This window comes from Nomascus leucogenys, chromosome 13 (assembly GCF_006542625.1).
Source record: "Nomascus leucogenys isolate Asia chromosome 13, Asia_NLE_v1, whole genome shotgun sequence".
Lineage (NCBI taxonomy): Eukaryota > Metazoa > Chordata > Mammalia > Primates > Hylobatidae > Nomascus > Nomascus leucogenys.
In genome coordinates this window covers 5,133,257-5,154,364 of record NC_044393.1, presented here as the reverse complement: position 1 = coordinate 5,154,364, position 21,108 = coordinate 5,133,257, and the positions used below count along the sequence as shown (strand labels likewise).

At 54.8% G+C, this 21,108-nt stretch overlaps 1 protein-coding gene across 1 annotated transcript; it reads right to left on the bottom strand.

Annotated features, from left to right (window-relative positions):
• Window positions 1-71: 71 nt before the first annotated feature.
• Window positions 72-11,349, bottom strand: CTSZ (cathepsin Z). Its single transcript, XM_003277507.3, has 6 exons — window positions 11,038-11,349; window positions 10,374-10,537; window positions 5,617-5,796; window positions 2,134-2,284; window positions 1,238-1,400; window positions 72-366 (listed from the first exon to the last, which is right to left on the bottom strand). The coding sequence occupies exons 1-6, from the start codon at window positions 11,178-11,180 to the stop codon at window positions 256-258; spliced, it is 912 nt and encodes a 303-aa protein (XP_003277555.1). The 5' UTR covers window positions 11,181-11,349; the 3' UTR covers window positions 72-255.
• Window positions 11,350-21,108: the final 9,759 nt, after the last annotated feature.

Sequence of the window (21,108 nt, the reverse complement as noted above, 5' to 3'; positions counted from 1 at the left end):
ATCAAGTCCTCTACTGAAGAAAACTGAGGTCCCATCGTTTCCTGTGTCACAGATCACTTCTTCACCAGGTGGTTGATAAGTCATCCCATTTTCAACTCTCAGGAACATTCTCAGCCAGTACCACGTTGTCCTCGCCATCCAATATTGATAGCCACCCCCGTTCCTGCCAGACAGCCTGGCGCACATAACCATAGGATCCCCTCTGGTCATGGCTCACCATGCCTTTTTTTAAACTGCTCTTCTAGTGACATGGCCTTAAACGATGGGGTCCCCAAATGTACAATGCTCCTCGATGGCAAGGTTGTATCTGGCGCCCTTCCCATCCTTATAGGTGCTGGTCACGATCCTCAGCCAGCCTCTCTCGCCCTGTGAGAAGTGGGATAACACGTCAGTCCATCTGCAGCTGTCTCCCGCTCCCCTTGCTGCTCTTAGCACCCTGCCCCCTGCTTTCTGCCTCCATCTCTCAGGCCAGCCTTGGGCGATCCAGACAACCCACTCAGCTGCCCCTCAGCTTTCCCATGACCCCTGTTCTGAAATACCTTTTGTGAAATATTTCACTTGGTTAACGTTTAACATGAGGGCCCTCTATGCCAAAAGTGAATTCATCTAACAAAACATGTTGACTCTAGACTGTTGACTCCTCCACCTACTACTACCCCCATTAGTAGTCACCTAGTAAAAAATACGACATTTCATCACCTGCACATGAACCACTTTCCCCCCATTTCTTAATGAATGTCTGTGTCTTAAATTATTAATGGCTAAGACTAGGTCTGGCAGTTAATGTATCTCTCCTGGATTTTTGGCCCAACTCAAGTATTTTTGAAAAACCTACACAGTATTTTAGGGGAGCCCAAAAACCATGATAGGAAGAAGAATGAGCTGGTTGTAGAGGAAGAGGGTGGCAGAGCTCCTCTCCAGCAGTGCTCACAGGGACTTCCCCAGGGCACCAGGCACCATCTGGAGACAGTTTTGGTCACACTGGGATTGCGGGGAGTCACCTAGTGGGTGGAGGGGCCAGGGATGCTGCTGAACACCCAAAGTGCACAGAGTGGCGGCAGCCGCGCATGACAGAGAAGGGTCTGGCCCCAAAAGCCACTCGCACGGTGGCTGAGACAGCTGGAGCAAGGAACCCTCTGTCAAGGCCCCAGATTTTAGCTAAAAGTCAACAGAACCATTCAAGAGGAGTACCAGGACGTTTTTTAGGAATGACCTTAAGAAAATGAAAATATCTTACCCATGGTTCACCCCATGAATTCCGGACAATCCAGTACTCAGTCCCATCGCTGATGCCCCACCCAGCCACAGAAACGACATGGTTTATATAGGTGGTGTCCTGGTATTCGGCATAGATGCCTCCGGTGTAGTTAGCCAATCTTTCTGTTGCCATTATTCCACAGCTGAGAGCAAGCAGTTAAAGAATTACCAATTTAAATTGAGAGAATTTACCGTCATTAGAAATAATCTGATATGGCCGGGCGCAGTGGCTCACGCCTGTAATTCCAGCACTTTGGGAGGCCGAGGCAGGTGGATCGCTTGAGTTTAGGAGTTCAAGACCAGCCTGGGCAAGATGGCGAAACCCCACCTCTACAGAAAATACAAAAATTAGCTGGGTGTGGTGGTGTGCGCCAGTGCAGTCACAGCTACTCGGTGGAGGGGGCTGAGGCAGGAGGATCGCTTGAGCCCTGGCAGTCAAGGCTACAGTGAGCCAAGATCATACCACTGCACTCCAGCCTGGGTGACAGAGTGAGACTGTTTCAAAAAAAAAGGAAAAATCTGATACGACAAAAAAGCGTAAACCCGACTCAGTGTGTATCGGACAGTTCTGGATAAACTTCTGTTGTTATTCACATAGTGTCTTCCCTGCTGAAACTGCCCCCTCAGTACAGCTTGGGGAGCGTCTCATCCGCGTTCCGCACAACCATCCATAAGGGCAGACTTGCTGTCGGCTCAGTGTGAACTGAGAAAACTGAAGTTCTTAGAGGGGAAATGATGTGGCTGTCTCCAGCCTACTGAATACAACCGGCCAGAAGGAAAGTGGCCAAGGACAGAGACACCTACATGAGCACCTACATGAGCCCACACTGGCGCTGTCACTGCAGATCTCTCCTCACCCGTGGGACCTCTCCTCACCTGATGGGACCATTTGCGTAGATTTCTGCCATCATCTTCCCCCTCCCAGAGAGGGAGCCGTAGTCTCCCACTCTCCAGAGGGTGTAGTTCCGGATGGCGTGGCACTCTTTGAATTCATTGCATGTCCCACATTGGTTAAACTTGTCACACTCTGGGGGAGAGCAAGAAAAGTCAGCATGAGGCCGTCTCCTCATCAGCCCACTGACAAGCCCGCCAAGCCCACTCTCCACTCGCATCATGCAGCCTACCACTCAGTGGCTAAGAACGAAATCATCTTGCTATTAGGTGCTGCTTAATGACGCTCTTCTTTCAGCTGCCAGGGAGTTATGAAAAGCCCTTCCCCAGGCCTTGGCAGAGAAGAAAAGAGACAGACATTAATTAGCACATAGTAGGCACCCAGGAGTTCGCCTTTTTCCCTCTAATGGCTGGAGAAGAAGGACCTTTCCACAATACTTTCTAGCTGAAAATGGAGCATAGTCAAATGATTAGCACTTAATAAAATGTCTCTATTGCTGGCTGGTGAATAAATAGGCCAATACATTGGGTAACAACCACAAAAAAGCATTTTCTTCTGTGCCCACGCTGAGGGGACCAAAAAATAAATTCTGGTTGACTTAAGAGGTTATCAAGAATTAGGCTTAAAAAATAAAGAGGGCCAGGCACCTGTAATCCCAGCACTTTGGGAGGCCTAGGTGGGTGGATCACCTGAGGTCCGGAGTTTGAGACCAGCCTGGCCAACATGGTGAAATCCCGTCTCTACTAAAAGTACAAAAATTAGCTGGGTGTGGTGGCGGATGCCTGTCATCCCAGCTACTCAGGAGCCTGAGGCAGGAGAATCGCTTGAACCTGGGAGGCAGAGGTTGCGGTGAGTCGGGATGGCACCACTGCACTCCAGCCTGGGCGACAAGAGTGAGACTCCATCTCAAAAAAAAAAAAAGGAAAAAAAAGAAAGAGGACAGGCGTGGTGGCTCACACCTGTAATCCCAGCATTTTGGGAGGCCAAGGCAGGAGGATGGCTTGATGCCAGGAGTCTGAGACCAGCCTGGACAACAGAGTGAGACCTCATCTCTACAGAAAAAAAAATTTAAAAATTAATTTAAAAAAGAAGAAAAAGTACAGCTCTTGGTTTTGCAAGGCTCAGAGTCGCTGTGTTCCCACTTTTCACTCCATCCACATGGCGGCCCTCGGCCTGCCATTCACTGCTTTGGCGCGACCTGTCTGTCATAGTTACACATCTGTCCGGATTCCTCCCCCAGGAACATGAGCACCTTGAGGCTCAGACACTGGTTCAATTTGTTCCTTGCACACCAAGTGCCCAGTGCCTGGTACTACGGGAAAATGGTGGATTTGTGGCCACACTTTTGCTAACACTACAAAGACAAGACTATTTATCACAATCAGGTTTTTTTATTCTTTTCTTTTTTTTGGAGACATTCTCACTCTGTCACCCAGGCTGGAGTTCAGTGGTATCATCCTGGCTCACTGCAACCTCCGCCTCCTGGGTTCAAGTGATTCTCCTGCCTCAGCCTCCTGAGTAGCTGGGATGACAGGCACATGCCACCATGTCTGGCTATTTTTTGTATTTTTAGTAGGGACAGGGTTTCACCATGTTGGCCAGGCTGGTCTCGAACTCCTGGTCTCAAGTGATCCACCCGCCTCAGCCTCCCAAAGTGCTGGCATTACACGTGTGAGCCACCGCAGTCACCAGTCACACAATCAGGTTTCTGATGAGCTCCATCTGCTCCTGTCAGGCTGGGTGGGTTGGTGGGGCCTGGCCTTGGCTGGGCGAGAGCAGTTTGGCGTGGAGTGGGGTGGGCGTGGCCCTGGAGACCACCTGATACCCGCGCTTCCTGCTTCCAGAGCCATCTGACAGCCCTTCCCTCTGCGCCTTCATCTGTCCCCCTTCTTGAAGGACTCAGCCAGTCCAGGAGAATTCTTTCTGGCTGAACAATAAGGTTTGAGAGGCAAGGCAAGGGAGCCCCGTTGGCAGAGGGTGGTGCCCAGAGGACCTTCTGCCACTTCAGAGTGCACAGGGCGCTGGGGCCAGCCTATATAGCCTGGGGCAGGGATGGAGACAGCAAAGCAAGCGGCTGCTGGGCTTTCTCAGCTCTCTGCTCTGGCTGTGAGGGAGATCTGAGTCAGGTGGCTTAAAACTACCAGTTATGGCTGGGCGCGGTGGCTCATGCCTGTAATCCCACCACTTTGGGAGGCCAAGGCGGGTGGATCACTTGAGGTTGGGAGTTTAAGACCAGCCTGACCAACATGGAGAAACCCCGTCTCTTCTAAAAAATACAAAATTAGCTGGGTGTGGTGGCACACTCCTGTAATCCCAGCTACTCGGGAGGCTGAGGCAGGAGAATCACTCAAACCCGGGAGGCAGAGGTTGCCGTGAGCAGAGATCGTGCCATTGCACTCCAGCCTGGGCAACAAGAGTGAAACTCCGTCTCAAAAACAAACAAACAAACAAAACCTACCAATTATGGGATTAGGGTCTGGACTTTTCTTTCCTTCTGTTTCCAATGGGAGCAGCCTGAAAGGAATGTGCCAGCTCTAGGGATTCCAGGCTAGCTTGGGTCTGCTCATCCGCACAGTACCCCCTTCGCCGCAGCCGCACCTGAATGTGGGGGACCTGGGCCCTGGGTCACCAGAACAGGAACCAAGCCAATGGCTGCTTCCAGTTTGGGGCAGCACCTCCACAAGGCCCCCTACACCTCTCCCCTACAAAGGCCCAAAAAGCCACCAAAATGCCAGCATGTTAGAACCCAAACACCACATTCAGGCCCAGCCAAAGGGGCGCAGGAGCAAGACACTTCCACGAGGCTGAAGACACGGGGACAGGGCTGTTTTTTGTTTGTTTGTTTGTTTTTTGAGACGTAGTCTTGCTCTGTCACCCAGGCTAGAGTACAGTGGCGTGATCTTGGCTCACTGCAACCTCTGCCTCCCAGGTCAAGCAATGCTCCTGCCTCAGCCGCCTGAGTAGCTGGGATTACAGGTGTGCACCACCACACCTGGCTAATTTTTGTGCTTTTGGTAGGGACGGGATTTTACCGTGTTGGCCAGGCTGGTCTTGAACTCCTGACCTCCACTGATCTGCCTGTCTTGGCCTCCCAAAGTGCTGAGATTACAGGCGCAAGCCACCGCACGTGGCCAGGGATGCTCTTCAGACCACTCCTGCAGCAGGCTTTTTCGCTGGGCTTCTCAACAGGGACTACGGGGTCCAGTTTTCTGATCCCCAGCCCAAGTGGGTGCAAGGTAGCAGAGGGGGCTTCTGCAGGGAGAGGCTGGAGCCAGTGCTGGGAACACTACCCCTCATGGTCAAGAGCACCAGCGCCCCTGGGGGCTGCAACCTCTGCCCTCCCGCAGCTCCCCAGCCACCAGCCAATGTGAGGAGCACAGGGTCAGGCTGGGTCCTCAGCCACGAGTGCCCGTGGAAGAGGGAGTGGAGGGCGGGAGGGTGGAGTGGGGGCGCGGGCAGCAGCCTACCCTGGTCCTTGGCCTGGTAGTTGTTGCAGGTCTCGTCGGGGATGCCGTGCCGGTGGGCATAGTCCCATACGGACATGTCATTACCCCCTTCACAGGAGCCAGCGTTACCACAGTCGATGACATTCTGCACGGATAGGAGGGTGGAGGGCCACGCTCCCTTCCTCTTGATGTTGATCCGATCTGCAACAGTCAGCACCCGCCGGTCAGCACTCACCCACCCTCCACCCACTTTCCCGAATGGACCTGGACGCCTCGGGCGGGATGCAGGCGCTGCCCAGCCTGGCCTGCCTTCAGCTCTGCCCAGCTGCCTGTGTCTCCCTCTCCCTGCTGACCTCTTCATGGAGGTCTCCGCTCAGCCATCGCTCTGCAGAGAGGCCTTCCCTGGCCTTCTTTGGGCACTGTCCTGTCTGCCACACCTCCTACTACAAATGCCATGAGAGCAGGGCCAGGGCCAGGCAGTCACCAGCATCTGGCCCTGCAGACAGCTGAGAAGTGCCTGCTGAATGAAGGGCTGGGTGGACAGAGACTCAGCCACCTATACCAAGTGTGCCACACCCCAAAGCCAGCCAGGCTGCCCTCGTGGACAAGGGGCCAAGGTGTCAGCTCTGTGAACAAGTATAGCCCAGGGAGCCACATGAGCCCCAGTGAGGGGCCAAATGCGGTCCCGAGGGCTGGGGAAGGCCAGCAGGGACCCAGCCCTGAAGGCACTGGGGGATGCAGAGGGCTCCCAGTGGCTGGCTGACCATGCCCTCACTGCCCAGGTGCCTGGGCTCTAAATCCCAAGGTGCAGCCAGGGACAGCTGAGGGTGGTCACCGAGGAACCTGCTTCCCTTCCCATGCATAAATGCAATAAAACAGATCCTAGAAGGAAACCCAGGCTCTTGTTCAGGGTCATCTCACACTCTGCCCTCCCAGGACAATGACTTCACAGCCACACTCCCCTGCACCTGCCTCAGGCCTCATCTCCTGACCCCACCTTCAAGTCAGAACTCTTCCTGCAGCCTCACCTGTCCCTCCCCCGGGGCACAATGAGCACGGGGTCCCTCTGCCCATTGGCAGCCCCCTCTGGGCCTGCACATCCCCTCCATCTCCTGTCACCTTTCAGACTCTCCCACACTGCCCCACAGTCCGCTTCTCCACCTGGCCTCCTCCCGGTCGCCCAGCCAGGGGCCTTCTGGAACTGGCCCTGCTGTGGTGACTTTGCTTCGCACATCACTCTGTAGGGTCCCAAAGCAGACCTCCATCCTGCTGCCACCCAGCCTGCCCATGCTTTGCACCCCACTCTTCCTGGAGCAGCCGGTGGCTGGTTTGTCCCCTCCCACTTGACTGACCCACCCTAGGTTCCATCCTGTTTCCTCCCAAGGACTTGGTTCCCTCCAGCTTTCCTTCTCCCTGCTCCCTTGTCAGCCATGCCCTCTCTAAGCAGATCTACGTACCCCAGACTTGCCTTTCTCACAACAATAGAGTAAGCCGCTGGCCCCTCCCACTCACTATCACGGTTTTCTGCTTTACTCAATGGTTTGAGACAGTGCCCCGACCCCTACTGCCCCGCTCCTCTTCAGCCCTTTCTCTCTTGCTAAAGGTCACTTCTCCACTGTCATCCGAGCTGACCACTCTCCAGCAGCAGTCAGCTACAGCAGTGGCTCCATCCTTCTGGAAGCACCTCCTGCCTGGGCTTCTGGAGTTCCACTTGGCAGTGCAGGGCATCCCATGGCCTGCCCCGAGCCCTATCCTTCTATGCCCAACCCAACCCGGCGACAGCAGTCCTGGCCCAGAGGCAGAGCTCAGATGGATGAGCAGTTTCGGTTCTTGCCTCTCCGTCTACGCCTGCCTGAAGCATCTGGACCCGGCCTAACCAGCTCACTGAGGTGTGCACAAGCTTCTCCCACAGCCAAACTCAATCCTTCATCCCACCAGCCCCATCTGGGAATGGGCTTATTACTCACACCCAACTGTGGGCTAACACAAGTGTCCCGAATACGTTTAACGCAGACAAAGCCAAGCCAGGGTGTGCAGGAGGTTGGGTGTGTCAAACACATTTTCCACTCACGGTGTTTTCAACTTAAGATGGGGTTGTTGGGACATGACCCCACTGTTAAGTCAAGGAGCATCTGTAACTGTGCAAAGTATACAGCACCATGAAGAAAAATAAAACGGGGAGATAATTCGGGAAGTGGGGTGTCATATGCATAGGGTGGCTGAGGAAGACCCCGCTGAGGTGACATCCACAGGAGGGAGGGAGGGAGCCATGGGACCTCAGGGAGAGAGGAGGTGCCTGGTGGGAGAAGCTACCTCCCCACTCCACCCTGGGCAGGAGCAGGGGAGCAAGGGCGGACTGGGAGGGAGCCCGGTGGTGAAGGCTGGTGAAGGCCAGAGGGTTCTGTCTTTTATCTGAGTGGAATCCTGAGAGGGTTTCAAGCCAAAGAACATGATCTGACGGGTTTTCACAGGCTCATTGTGGCCGTAGGGGCAGAGGCCAGGAGACCAGTGAGGGCAGTCGGCAGTGGGGTGGTGTGGCTTAGACCTGGAGGAGGCGGTGGGCGGTGCGTGATTTCTGCATCTGCTTTGAAGGTAGAACCGACAAGACTTGTGGGTAGATTATATGAGGGACAGAAAACAAAGGAGTCGGGTACCAGTCCAGGCTTTTGCCTGCATAGCCGGAAGGACAGCCAGGGAGGACTGGGGAAGAAATGAGCTGTCGGGTGACAGTGGTGGAAGGAGCCATCCAGACCTGAAGGTCTGAGGGTGGAGGCGTCATGTGACCGGGCCAGCGGGCGAGTGGGCAGGCGGATGTCAAGGTGAGTTCAGGTGAAGGGTTGGTCCTGGGGAAGCTGACACTCAGAACTCTGAGGAGACAGCTGGGGAGAGGGGAAGAAGTGGCCAGGGAGGTGGAGGCGGGCAGTGTGGTGCAGGAGAGGGAAGCATCCTGGGGAGACGTGATCAGGAGAATGCTTCACGGTGGGCCCCGGGTGGCAGTGGAAAGAACAGTGCCGGTGGAGTGGCAGAGGTGGGACTGAGGCTGGAGTGGGTTCAAGGGTAGAGAAGAGGAAGTGGAGGGACTCCAGATACTTCCCCAGGGAGCCCAGAATTGGGGCGGGGTGGGGCCAGGGGCTTTGTGTTCCTTTTTTCCAGGTGGGAGAGCTTCCCTGAGTGGGAAGGGACGAGCTCAGTGAGGGGACAAGACGTTTGATCCTGGGGGAGAGGAGGGAAGACAAATGGAGGACCTGCTGCCTTGGCTGGTAGATGGCCAGGGCCCCGTGGAAGTCCCCTTCTGGTGGCTTCTATTCCTCAGTGAAAGAGGAAGCGAGGGCCTGGGCCTAGGTATGCTGAGAAGGAGGTCCCGCACCCATCTGAAAGCCATCTCCTTCCTACCCACAGTCCTTCACAGACGCACATCTTGTCACCTGACTCCCTCTCAAAGAGTTCAAGGCTTCCCACAGGCACCTGGTGACCTTTCTATCCTCCCCTCACCCTCACCCCACCCTCAAAGGCTCTTTCACTTCCTCAGCGGGTGCCAGGCCTGGACACTTCCCCTAGACTCTGCCCAGTCCTCTGCCTCTAGCCCCACCCACACGCTGTAGCCCGCCAAGGTCTCCCAGACCTTCCAGCTCCATCCACATCAAAGGGACCTTTGAACGGTCAGAAGTGTGTTCCAGCCCCCGGGGGAGACGCCACAGATGCCACAGCTTCAGCTGGCTGGCTCTGGAGTCCAGACCCTACCCCCAGAGCGAGAACCCCTCATTCACAAGACTGAGCCCATCAGACATCCTGGCACAAAGCCCAGGCTTCCGGGCTCAAATCTCAGCTGTCACTCACACTATGCTCAAGCCTCCCCATCTCTCTGCAAAAAGCGTGTTTCCTCATCTGCAAACTGAAGGCAATCATGGCATTGAGGAGGCGTCAGTGAGATGGAACACACACAAACGCGTGTCCCCCAGCTTTGGCCCACAGCGGCAGCCACGCTGTAGTCTATCCTTTTCACAGGGGTGTTCAGCAGCCCTGACCCATGAGGACCAAGGCCAGGGAAGAGGCAACAGCACCACAGTGCTCATGGGCCAAACTCCCAGGCCACGCAAGTCCCATCTCCAGGGGAAATCCAGGCTCCTGGACCCTGTGCTGTGACTGGAGAGGGGATAGAAGAGTCCCTTCCAAATGCTGTGGGGTGGGCCTGGGGCTGGTTTGCAGCTGTCCCTTCTCCCGCCTTCTCTCCCAAAGCAGGGTGCAGCAGCCTTGTTGATAGGGAGGGCCTCAACTTCCCCTTCGTCTTTGCTGAGAGCCTTCCTACCCTACTCCGGCCAAAAGCCTAAGATAGAAACCCACCAGGCTGGAGGTAGTGACCAGGTTAGGCCATGGGCTGTAGCCAACTAGCCTCACCCAATATTCCAAGGCCAGGACAGGCTTTCATCTGTGCTGAGAAGCAGTTTACTTCTGTATCCTCAAATACAGCCTGGGGACTCAGTGATTTTGCATTTCTGTTTCTATCCCAACGGCTGAGGTCACAAGCTTTGGGGGAGAGAGGGCACTTGTCACTGGGATTCAGTCCTAGTCCTGCCTATCACCCAAAAGCCCCAGAATGACCCAGCTTGGGTCACCTCAGCAGAGGGCAAAGGCCCGCACTCCTCGACCTTAGCACCCCAACCCAGGCTGACCTGGCCTTGAATCACAGGCCCCTGGAACCGCGGGCTGAGCTGCCTGGGCCTATAAAGAGGCAGCCGGGATGGGCTTTCCTGGCCCACAGTCAAAGGGCGGCCACTCACCCGCCATAGCGCTGGTACTGGCGTGGGCCCAGCAGGAGCCGCAGTATTGGGGGATGTGCTGGTTCCGGGTGATGCTGGCATAGTTGACACCATCCACATTGCGCCAGTCCCAGCTCTTGGGCAGATCCGCTGGGGACAGGTACTCATGAGGCCGGGGGTATGTGCTGAGAAGAGATCATCCCCACCCAGATCGGTGCTGGGGCTCCCGGGGGCCATGGGCCCAGGAAGCCCTCGGTAGGGCCCTCCCGCCCTTCCCAACACCTGAGGGCATGGGAGTGGGGCCACAATCACCAGAGGTGAGCCAGGTGTGGGCCCACCTCACACTAGGAGGCTCCAGCGCTCTCAGAATGTGAAGGAGGCAGGGCACCCCCGAAAGGAGGGAACCGGGGTGCTCTCCCAGCCATGCCGCGCCGTAAGGGCCACCCCCAGAGGCCGAGGAGGTGGGGCTGGCCTGGCTTTCTGGCCAGGTGGGGCTTGTCCAACCCCACAAACATCAGGGCTCACCCTGGATGTGGAAGAGAAGGAGCGACCCCCAAAACGAAGCGGCTGGATCTGACCTTCCAAGGCCTGTTGGCGAGGCAGGGCCCCCAGGAGGCAGAGCGCGCGCCTGGCCGGGGCGATGGGCCTCCCGTCCCCCCAGGGCTGCCTCCCCGCCGGTGCCCACCTGCGCCCCGGCGGAGCCAGCCCGACCCCCTGCAGAGGCCGGTAGCAGGTCTGTCCCGGGCGGAAGTAGAGGCCGCCCTGCGCCGCGCCCGCCAGCAGCACGAGCAGCAGAAGCGGCCGCCACCCTGGCCCGCGCCTCGCCATGGCCCCGCGCCGGCTCCTGGGTCCCGCTCCGGATCCCGCTCCGAGTCCCAGATCCCGCGCCGGCTCCCGCTCTGGATCCCGCCCCGGCCTCGGCCTCGGCCCAGTACCCGGCCGACCCCGCACTTTGGGCCCCTGCCCCGCCCGGCCCTTAAGACTGCGGCGGCCAGGCCGGGACACTCCCCCGGGGCGGGGCTGTCCCATTGCGGCTCCTGCCCCGCCCGGTGACCCCTGCCCTCCCCGCCCGGCTCCGCGCCCCGCTCCCTCCCTGCCTCCGGGGCGCCTGAACTCGCGGGCCAGGCGCGAGGTCGCCGGGCAGACCCCAAGCCTGACCCCGCCGCCGACCCCCGCGCTGAGCGCGGGACTGTCTAGCTGGACGCATTTGCCGGGGTTTCTGGCTTCGGGGTCGGGGGCCGCAGGCTCATGGGCCCCCTTGGCCCTGCATTCCTGGGGCCCTGAGCCCTGGGGAGAGGCCCCCAGCCTCACATCTGGGCCCAGGGCTCCCCTAGGAAGGGATCCTGGGATGTGGCCACCGCCCCCAAAGAAGGGTGCCCGCGCCTGGCTTTCTAAACCCCTTTCCCCAAAGGCCCAGGCCCTTTCGGAGGGACGGTTCCCTTTTGCAGAGAAGGAAGGAGGGATCCTTCTAGAAAATGCCCCAAAGGAAAATTCCATTTGGCGCACACATCAGGAGTTCTACAATGTGACTTCCAAAGATGGCTTGAAAAGGTTTTCTGCTAACGAATCTCTTCTTAGTCAAATGAGGAACCAAAAGCAGAAGTGGCCCCCCAGGACGTGGTTTTGTAACTGGAGGAGGGCTTCTCGCTCCCTGTGGCCCCTCTGAGTGTTTGTCATGGCCCTTGGGCCCACACCATGGCCTTCTCTGGTAACAACAGGGCCTGGCGTTCTGGGCTCGGGCCTGACAGGCCCTTGCTGGGGGCCCTTGGCACAGGGCCCACAGATGAGCTTGCCCCGACTCTCTCCATACTCAGTGGCACCACATTCCGAGGGTGCCACGTGGGCAAGGGAAAGTCACAGTGGCTGCCTCCTGACTTCCAGAAGCTTCCATGACCATTCCCGGAAGCGCTGAGGTGGCCATGGAATTCCCGCGTGACTGAGTGGAGAGCAAGGCTGGAGAGCTGCTTCGTCAGCCCAGAAGTTTCAGTCCTTGTTCCCCAAAAAGCGGTCACTGAGGCAAAGTGTGGACCCGGGGCTCTATCTACTGATGTGTCTCTTATTTGTTTGGCAAGTCGCTCATGGAAACCATTAGTGTCCATCAGTCATCAGAAGGCGGGGTGGGGTGGCCGTCCTGGGAGAAGTCCCCAAGCTTGAGCTGGCGGTGGGGGTGGGAGTCAGGCCTCCCGACCTCTGGGGCATAAAAGGAGTGGAAAGAGAATTGCCAATGGGGGCTTTCTTCCTCCCACGTCCACTCTCTGGCCTCCCTGACTACAGGAGCTGGGTCCTTGTGAGGGAGAAACCCAGACACAGCTGCCCTTGCCAGGTCATCAGGTGGCATCTACCAAAGCGGCGGGTTTTTGGCCTCTTCTAAAGAAAAAGCTAAGAACTCACAAAACTGTGCAGTAAGATACATCGTGCTCCCTCCCTCCAAGTACCCACAGACTGTTATGATCCAGGTGCTATGAAGTCCAACAGCACATTCGACAGCATGAGAAACGAGCCTGGAGAGGGGAGGGCCCTTGTACTTGGCCTCTGATGCCTGAGCTGTGATGTCCTGGGCCCTAGTCCCTGAATCTGGGTGAAAAGCACCCAAGGCGTGAGCTTTTCTTTCCTGTAGCATGGGGAGCGCTGGGGTGCTCTGAAGATGCCCTGAGACTCTCCGAGCAGGTCCAGCACATGCAGAAGATATCATGACAGGCAGGGCCAGCCAGGCAGGCACACGACCCCTGCAGTCCAGAAGTGTAATGCAGAGCTGAACAAGAGGCTCTCCAGGTTCACTGTGCCCTGGGCCCTGCAAACTATGTAGCTGGGTCTGATGACAGCAACCACACCTGCTCGATCACAAGTCCTGTACATCACCCGCTTTCAGCCCAGAGCCTCTGGCAAATCAAACTCACAAACAAGGGTCAGGAGGAGGGGCGAGACGGTCAGGGAGGGGAATAAACATTCACAGTCCTGCTCCCAAATGCTGGCACAAGGCTTAATTTATCTGGGGAGTTCCAAAGAGGAGACTCTCTGGATTTACCCTATAGAAAGTTGGTTAAAGGGAAGGATATTTTTAGGCTGGTAACAAAAAGGACGTCCAAAGTTGACAACTTGTGGCCCCTGGGTTTCCCTAACATAGAAGCAATTCAAGATCAGAATCTGATGGAATAGGGCAGGAAGAGAGGGAGGGAGCCCATCCATTTGAAATCATCATTTACTTTGTCTTTTTTCTTTTTTTTTTTTTTTTGGAGACAGAGTCTCGCTCTGTCACCTGGGCTGGAGTGCAATGGAGCAATCTTGGCTCACTGCAACCTTCGCCTCCTGGGTTCACGCGATTCTCCTGCCTCAGCCTCCCGAGTAGCTGGGATTACAGGCACACACCACCACACCTGGCTAATTTTTTGTATTTTTAGTAGAGATGGGGTTTCACTATGTTGGCCAGACTGGTCTCGAGCTTCTGACCTCGTGATCTGCTGCTTCGGCCTCCCAAAGTACTGGGATTACAGGTGTGAGCCACCGCACCTGGTCTGAAATCATCGTTTTCAAACCAAGATGGAAGGAAGGGGGCCTGATGAGACTTACCTCTTCAGCCCCTTCTGATGGGTCCAACACAGCAAACCATGCAGAGACAAGGCTCTTCATCTCTGAACCTGGCCCTAGTCAAGTGGATGCATGTCTGGCTGCCAGACTGCTCCAAGAAGCTGGTGGGCTGTGTCATTTTGGGGGTTACTAAAATTGTGCAGCAGAGGATCCTAAATAGGATTTTTGTCTTTTTTTGGTTTTGGGGTTTTTGTTTGTTGTTTTTGTTTTTCCCTTAACTCGATGCAAGATCTTAAACATGTTCCTTGTGGGGGCGGGGTTGGGGATGGCCACAAACCCACCCAAACTCAAATTCCAGTGCTGCTATTAGTGAAGGATGTTTAGCCGGAGGAGTTCTCTGAAGGGCACACAGATAAAGCCAGGAGGTGTCTGGGACTGGAAAAAAAGGAGGGAGCACATTGGGAACCTGATAGACAGGCCACCCCAGCCGTTTCTTGCTAGGGACTGCTTGCTGGGGGTTGAGTTTAGCCCCAGAGCTGTGTCTCTCTCTTCAAAGCAGACTCACCTGCAGAGCAGCTTGGGGACTCTTGGAAACCGGAAAGGTGTTTCCTCCTGACTTGGCTGCAGGTGCCTGCAAGGTGGTTTTGTGGATACTGACTCATCTTCTCATCTGGGCTGGGATCCGAGGAGGCTTGGGGCAGGGCACTTGGACCTTCCTACCTCTGCGGCCCTACTTGCCTAAGCATTGCTTCTAGCAGCTCTTTATAAGCAGCTGTGTGCCACCGCCTTCCAGCTTGGGGCAGAACTGAGTAGGTATTTAGAGCGAGGCGTCTCCCCTGAAACCACTTTGCCTGGAAAGCTGGGCACCTGTCCTGGGTTTTCCTTCCTGGAGGTAACAGAGTCATTCCTGCTCCCAGTGGTGCTTGAGGGCAGAGGGCTGAGCCAATGACATTCTAGAGGACTGTGCAGCCGCATTTGATCCTTTGCACAATGCTGTGAGGTGGGGCTGGGGGTTGGGAGGCGGATGCTATTACTCCATTCTACTGGTGAAAAGACTGAGCCTCTGGAGATGTCAGGAGACCTGTGCTCAGCACAAGGCTCCTGGGTGGCAGGTTCGAATCCAGTCCCTTTTTTTTTTTTTTTAACCCCATGAATTCTCCTGGAAAACACATGATCCAAGGCCACAGACACAAAAGCCTATTCATTTCTAAAAATAAGGCTGATTTTTCTCCTCATTCTGATAAAGATCAGCACTCAGGCCACGGCTGGCCCACCTTCCCAACCTGGAGGAGAACACAGATGAGTTTTCATCGACTGTGGAATGGCCTCGAAATCCTTTTTCTTCTTCCTTTGTGCCATATTGTCTGGCTTCCACCCCAGCAAGCTGCAGACATTTCCTATTATTCCACATTCCTGAGTTTAGCCACATCCTGGATACCGGCATTTGTTTGGGTGGATGCCGACAATGCTCGCCAGGCTAGGCTGGTTTTGCAGGGCACAACTTTTCCCTCACCAGCTACAGGAGTTCCTCTTGATCCACTTGGTCAATGGGTCAGAGGCACTCGCTAACACCCAGATATCTCTGCAGTGCAGGCCTTCAGATAGGGTGGGTCAGGTTTGCAATCCACCATGCCACTGTCCCCAGGCACCACCATGCATCACATCCTGGCCTGGTTGTGTTATGGGAAAGGGGATTCCAACCCAGATCCCGAGAGAGGGTTCTTGGACCTCGCACAAGAAGGAATTCAGGGAAAGTCCATAAAGTGAAAGCAAGTTTATTAAGAAAGCAAAGGAATAAAAGAATGGCTACTCCACAGGCAGAGCAGCAGCATGGGATGCTCAGCTATTTATACTTACTGTTACTTCTTGATTATACCCTGAACAAGGAGTGGATTATTCATGAGTTTTTCGGAAAGGGGTGGGCAATTCCAGGAACTGAGGGTTCCTCCCCTTTTTAGACCATACAGGGTAACTTCCTGATGCTGGCATCTGTAAACTGTCAGGGTGCTGGTCTCTTAGCATGCTAATGCATTATAATTAGCATATAATGAGCAGTGAGGACAACCAGAGGTCACTTTCATCGCCATCTTGGATTTGTTATCACATCCTTTTATCAGCAAGGTCTTTGTTTTTTTGTTTTTGTTTTTTGAGACAGAGTTTCGCTCTTGTTACCCAGGCTGGAGGGCAATGGCACAATCTTGGCTCACTGCAACCTCTGCCTCCTGGGGTCAAGTGATTCTCCTGCCTTAGCCTCCCGAGTAGCTGGGATTACAGGCGCCTGCCACCATGCGCGGTTAATTTTTTGGCTTTTTTAAAGTAGAGACGGGGTTTCACCATGTTGGCCAGGCTGGTCTCGAACTCCTGACCTCAGGTGATCCACCCGCCTCAGCCTCCCAAAGTGCTGGGATTACAGGCCTGAGCCACTGCGCCTATTGGCAAGGTCTTGGTGACTTGTACCTTGTGCCAACCTCCTATCTCATCCTGTGATGTAGAATGTCTGACCTCCAGGGAATGCAGCCCAGGAGGTCTCAGCCTTATTTTACCCAGTCTGTATTCAAGATGGAGTCGCTCTGGTTCAAACGCCTCTGACAGTTGCACAGTGACTGGTGGCACACACTTGCTTGGGAGTGGATGTGGCTCCTTGGGCTGACATTGATGAGGGCAGCCTCATCAGCATCACCTTTGGGACACACCCTGTGCAGCACAGCATGTAACAGACACAGCCCACCTGTGAACTCACCAGGAAGTCTTTCAAAGGGGCACTCAATGACTATTTACCTGATTGAATTTGTTTGCCGTCTAAAATTAGGCTGCCAGCAAATATTTGTTGAGCACCTAGTATGTGCAGGCTACTGTTTTCTTCCCCGGGGATTCGGCAGTGAACAGAGTCCCTGTCTGCAAGGACTTATGTTTTCTGCATAAGGGAACATGTGGAAAAGTAAAATGCTCAGGAGGTAGGAAGTGCTTGGAAACAGTTAAAATGGGGAACAGGAGAGATGCGGGGTCTCTGGAGAAGTTTGGTCTTCTTTTAGGTATCCAGTGAGTTGGGTTGAACAATGAGAGTCATGGAAGGTGCTGGAAGGAGACTGAGCAGAAGGAAGAGCATCTGCAGAGGCCTGAGAATGTGAGTGCATTGGGTAAGTGTGTGATGCACTGGGGAAAGCCCGTGGGGAGGCTGCGGACAGTTGGGCTCAGCCTCCAAGCTGCAGGGACCATGCGGACACTCAGGCCAGCTTCACACGGCCAGCCCACCTCTCCCCTTCCCTCCCCTTTCTGCCATCTGACAGAGGCTCTGCTGGCCTCCTTCATCCCCCACCTAATTTCCCTGCCCAGCGGGTTTCCCGTCCCTGTCTCGTGGGGCATGTGCATTTTGGAAGATCTGAAGGCACACATCGACCTTCCTTTTGTTAAGAGGTTTGGGTTTTCTCCCGGTTGCCACTGGCTTTCCAGGAGGGCAGTGGCTGAGAGCTGATTTCTGTTTGTAAGATCCCTCTGGTGGCTGTGGGAAGGATGCTGTGAGTGGAGACAGCTGTGGGACAGGCAGGGCCCCGGAGGGGAGAGCCACAGGTGATGGATGAGGAACGCTGCTGGAGAGAATGGGGAGTAGATGCATCAGGACATCCACCTGGGAGCAGGACTTGCAGGATGCAGTTACAGAGTGAGGAGCAGGGGACGTGAGCACCCGGGGCTCCTGGAGCCTGCCTCTTGGCCCCTTGAATTGTACCCCTGGTTGTAGGTGTCTGAAGACCTGCAATCCATTTCTGGTTCTGCCACATTATCCTGAGACTTGAACATGTCAATTCCTCTCTGAGCCTTAGTTTCTTCTTGAAGGTGGTGGTGTCATGCAGGCTAAACGAGGGAGCATGTGGGAGACGGTGGCGGCAGCAGACAAACTGGTAAAGACCGGCAGAGCGGGAGGCTAGTGCTGCTTTCACCCTCTAAGTCCCTGGAGGGCAAGGCCCGTATTTTCTACTTTGCTGAGGTCCCTCAAAACTCACATATCAGAGATTTCTTGGACAAACACTGGGCTTGAAGAAGTACCTATTTTTGTTCGATTTCAGCTCCAGGTGCTGACCCATTTTATGCTTATCTCTGTTCATGCCACAGAACATTGCTTATCACTAGCTGCAACTTTGGGAGACGGGAAAGATGCAAGTGAGAAGGTTCATGTGTCCATCTCTTAGATCTTTGCGCAGTTCAGGGGAAGTGGTGGTGGTGGTAGGTGTGTGTGTGTGTGTGCACGCGTATGTGTTTTCTCCTGTAAATCAGAGATGCCACAGCCTGCATGCTGCTCACCAGTGCACCCAGAGAGACAGCAAGGTGTTTCTACCCTCTGGGCTTGGAGGCTGGACAGGCGTGAGGAGCAGCCAGAGTCTGCCTGGTACAGGAACCATGAGCATCTCAGCTGTGGGGGAAGAAGGTTAACACTCCTGGCTCAGCGAAAACCAGCAATGTCCTCCTAGTCTCTCTCCTCTTGTAGTTAGTTACTCATCCTCCTAGAACTTTCTTTTCCAGTAAGAGAACACACACCGAGACAGGGTACAAGAAAGTGGAGCTCAACTCCTCTGGCGGCCTGCCTACACCCGCTGAGTCACTCATAATGGCCCCTCAGGTGTCATTTTCTTGCTAAGACATTTGGAAAAATTTCTGGTTCTAAATCACACGCAAACAATATAATTCAACAATCTTCTCTAAGTTATTCAGGGAACTTCAACGCACTCAGAAGTGGAAGACTGGGGCGGATGAAATCAATGAATTCTCTGAGTGCTGTGTTTTTCTCTGAATTCTATTTCATTTGCCAAATGGAGGGTGGGGCAGCTCCATCTGACCCCTGGGGGATAACTCCTGGGGGAAGTCTGGAAGCAGCTGATTCGGGGTTTCTGGGTGACACTGTTTTTTTTTTTTATCTTCCTGGTTCTATTCCTGTAATAGACCCAAGTGTCATGCAGGAAAAGGCGTGCTGCTACGGAGCCTTCTGTGGATTGCTGTGGCAGGCCGCTGGAGGAGAGGGTTTCAGGCTCAGGGGTGGGCTGGTCCTGGTTGGGAATCTCAGTGTTGTGGGCCATGGGCGTCCTCACCACACTTGCTAGGAGGAAGCTCCTGCCCTCTGGGGCAATGCTTGCTCATCTCCTCACCTAAATGCAGTCACTGCTAACCTGCCTTGGTCACAGCCCTTTGTGGGGGGAGGGGGGCGCAGAAAACGACTTTGTCACTCATCACAGTGGCCACTGTTAATCACTTCCTGCAGTTTGGGACTGGGGGCGGTCACCTTCAGCCTGGCAAAACAGAACTTGGGGTCGTGCCGGCATCTCCAGGGGCACTGTTTGCCTATATCCTGCACAGGCCCCGCTTCTACCAGTCCCAGGGCAAGGCAGACTGTATTCCCCACCTCACTGCAGGCGCTAAGTTGGCAGTCAGAGGAGAGCTGTTTCCTCTGGGGAGCAGGTGCCTTCAGAAACAAGGACAAGAGAGCTGAGACGGGACGCACGGCTTTCCAGACCTGCTGCCTTTCCTGCCACTCTGTTCTGCCCAGACATCTTAAATTGAGACAGGTCCCCATGTCCACGGCCATGTCAAGCCTGCCGCATGGTAGGTGCTGTCTGTAGGTGTGGAATGCATGGGCCTGTCTGCACCGAGAGCCGCATCTGCCCCTCCCACCCTGTGAAGCCCACTTGAACAGTAACCACCAGCAGCCACGTTAGGGGTCAGCCCTGGCAGGCCCAGTCCTCACGCCGACTTGTGACGTGGGGACTTTTATTTCATTTTTCAGGTGAAAAAGTTCAGGTCTAGGGCGGAGATGGGCCCCTGGGTGGTGGAGCTGCCACTCCGCCCCTCACCCTCTCACAGCCCAGCATCCAAAGCTCAGCACTCGCCTGGCCTGAATAAACATGGCCGGCGATACAGGAATCAAAGCAAACAGGGCTTCTCTCTTTTTCCTTCTTTTTGCCAACTGCCCCATTAACAGAAAAACCTTTTAAGCACCCACCTGGAAACCTGGCTATTCCCCCCTCCCTAGGCAAACTAAGATGGCCAAGAGGAATGTGCTGCAGTGCGGAGGGTGGGCGGAGGACCCCAGCACCCTGGATCCTGCTCACATGGCAAAGAATGAACACAGGCAGATCAGAAATGCCCCTTGGGCCCAGCCCCATGGTCCCTGCAGCAAGGCGGTTTGTGGCAAACAGGGGCTCCTTTCAGGAGCTGGGCCACAGAAGGCCACGGCTGCCCACCAGTCACACCTTCCCGTAATATCTCACTGCGGTTATTCCATCTACAGTCTGTCCCCAGACATCCAGGTTTCTTGGAACAGTTTATACCTTCAGCCTAGACCACCTCTTATGGAATGGAGGAAAAAGGTGACCCCACCTGGAGAAGGACACACTCGTGAATAAATACATCACTGCCTTTAAGAACACAGCCCGCTCTGAGCATCACTGCTCAAACTTGCTCAGCTGTCGATGTGCCCTTAACAAACATTTACTGAGGCCCTGCCATGGATCAGGCACTTTGGGGACTCAAAGATGAAATGACACGGGCAGCTCCCAGGCTGGCGGGAGATAAGGCATGTGTATAAGTAATTAGCAAACAGGACTGTGTGTGGGCACTGCAGGTTGAAGTGCTCTGGTCCCCAGGAGAGGAGGTGTCTCTGATGAAGGACCTGCCTGTGGGAAGATCATGGAGCTGTCTTTGATCTTTGAAGTCTGATAGGCAGGGGCCCCTGGATGGGGAGGGAGGCTGGAGAGAGCTGGCGGGGACAGAGACAAGGGGAAAAGAGGCCAAGGCACGCCGGGAGAAAGGCTGGAAGTGAGGCAAGATGGGCTAATGTCTATGGAAACAGAATGGTCTGTTCTTAATTTTAAAACGGTCTGTTTTAATTTCTGAAAAATACTGCTGAGGACCTATGAATACCCTCCTCTTGAATTTGCACATTCTTCTCTTTACCTTTGGGCAGGGAGGAGGGGTGACTGGACAGGAAGCTTCTGTGAGTCATGTCACATTCAGGTTTGAGCCCCAAAATTTCCAAACTTAGAGAAATATTGCAAGGGTACTAATCTTGTGCTAACTTTGAAAAGAATCAGCAATTGTTACCGCTTTGCCCCTTTACTTAACTGCCCTCTCTCCGTTTATCACATTATTGTGGTTGTGGAACTGTTTCAGAGTAAGCTGCCAGCCTCAAAACAACCTTGAAGTACAGTGCTTCATCATATGGGATCTCCTGGAAACAAGGACTTCC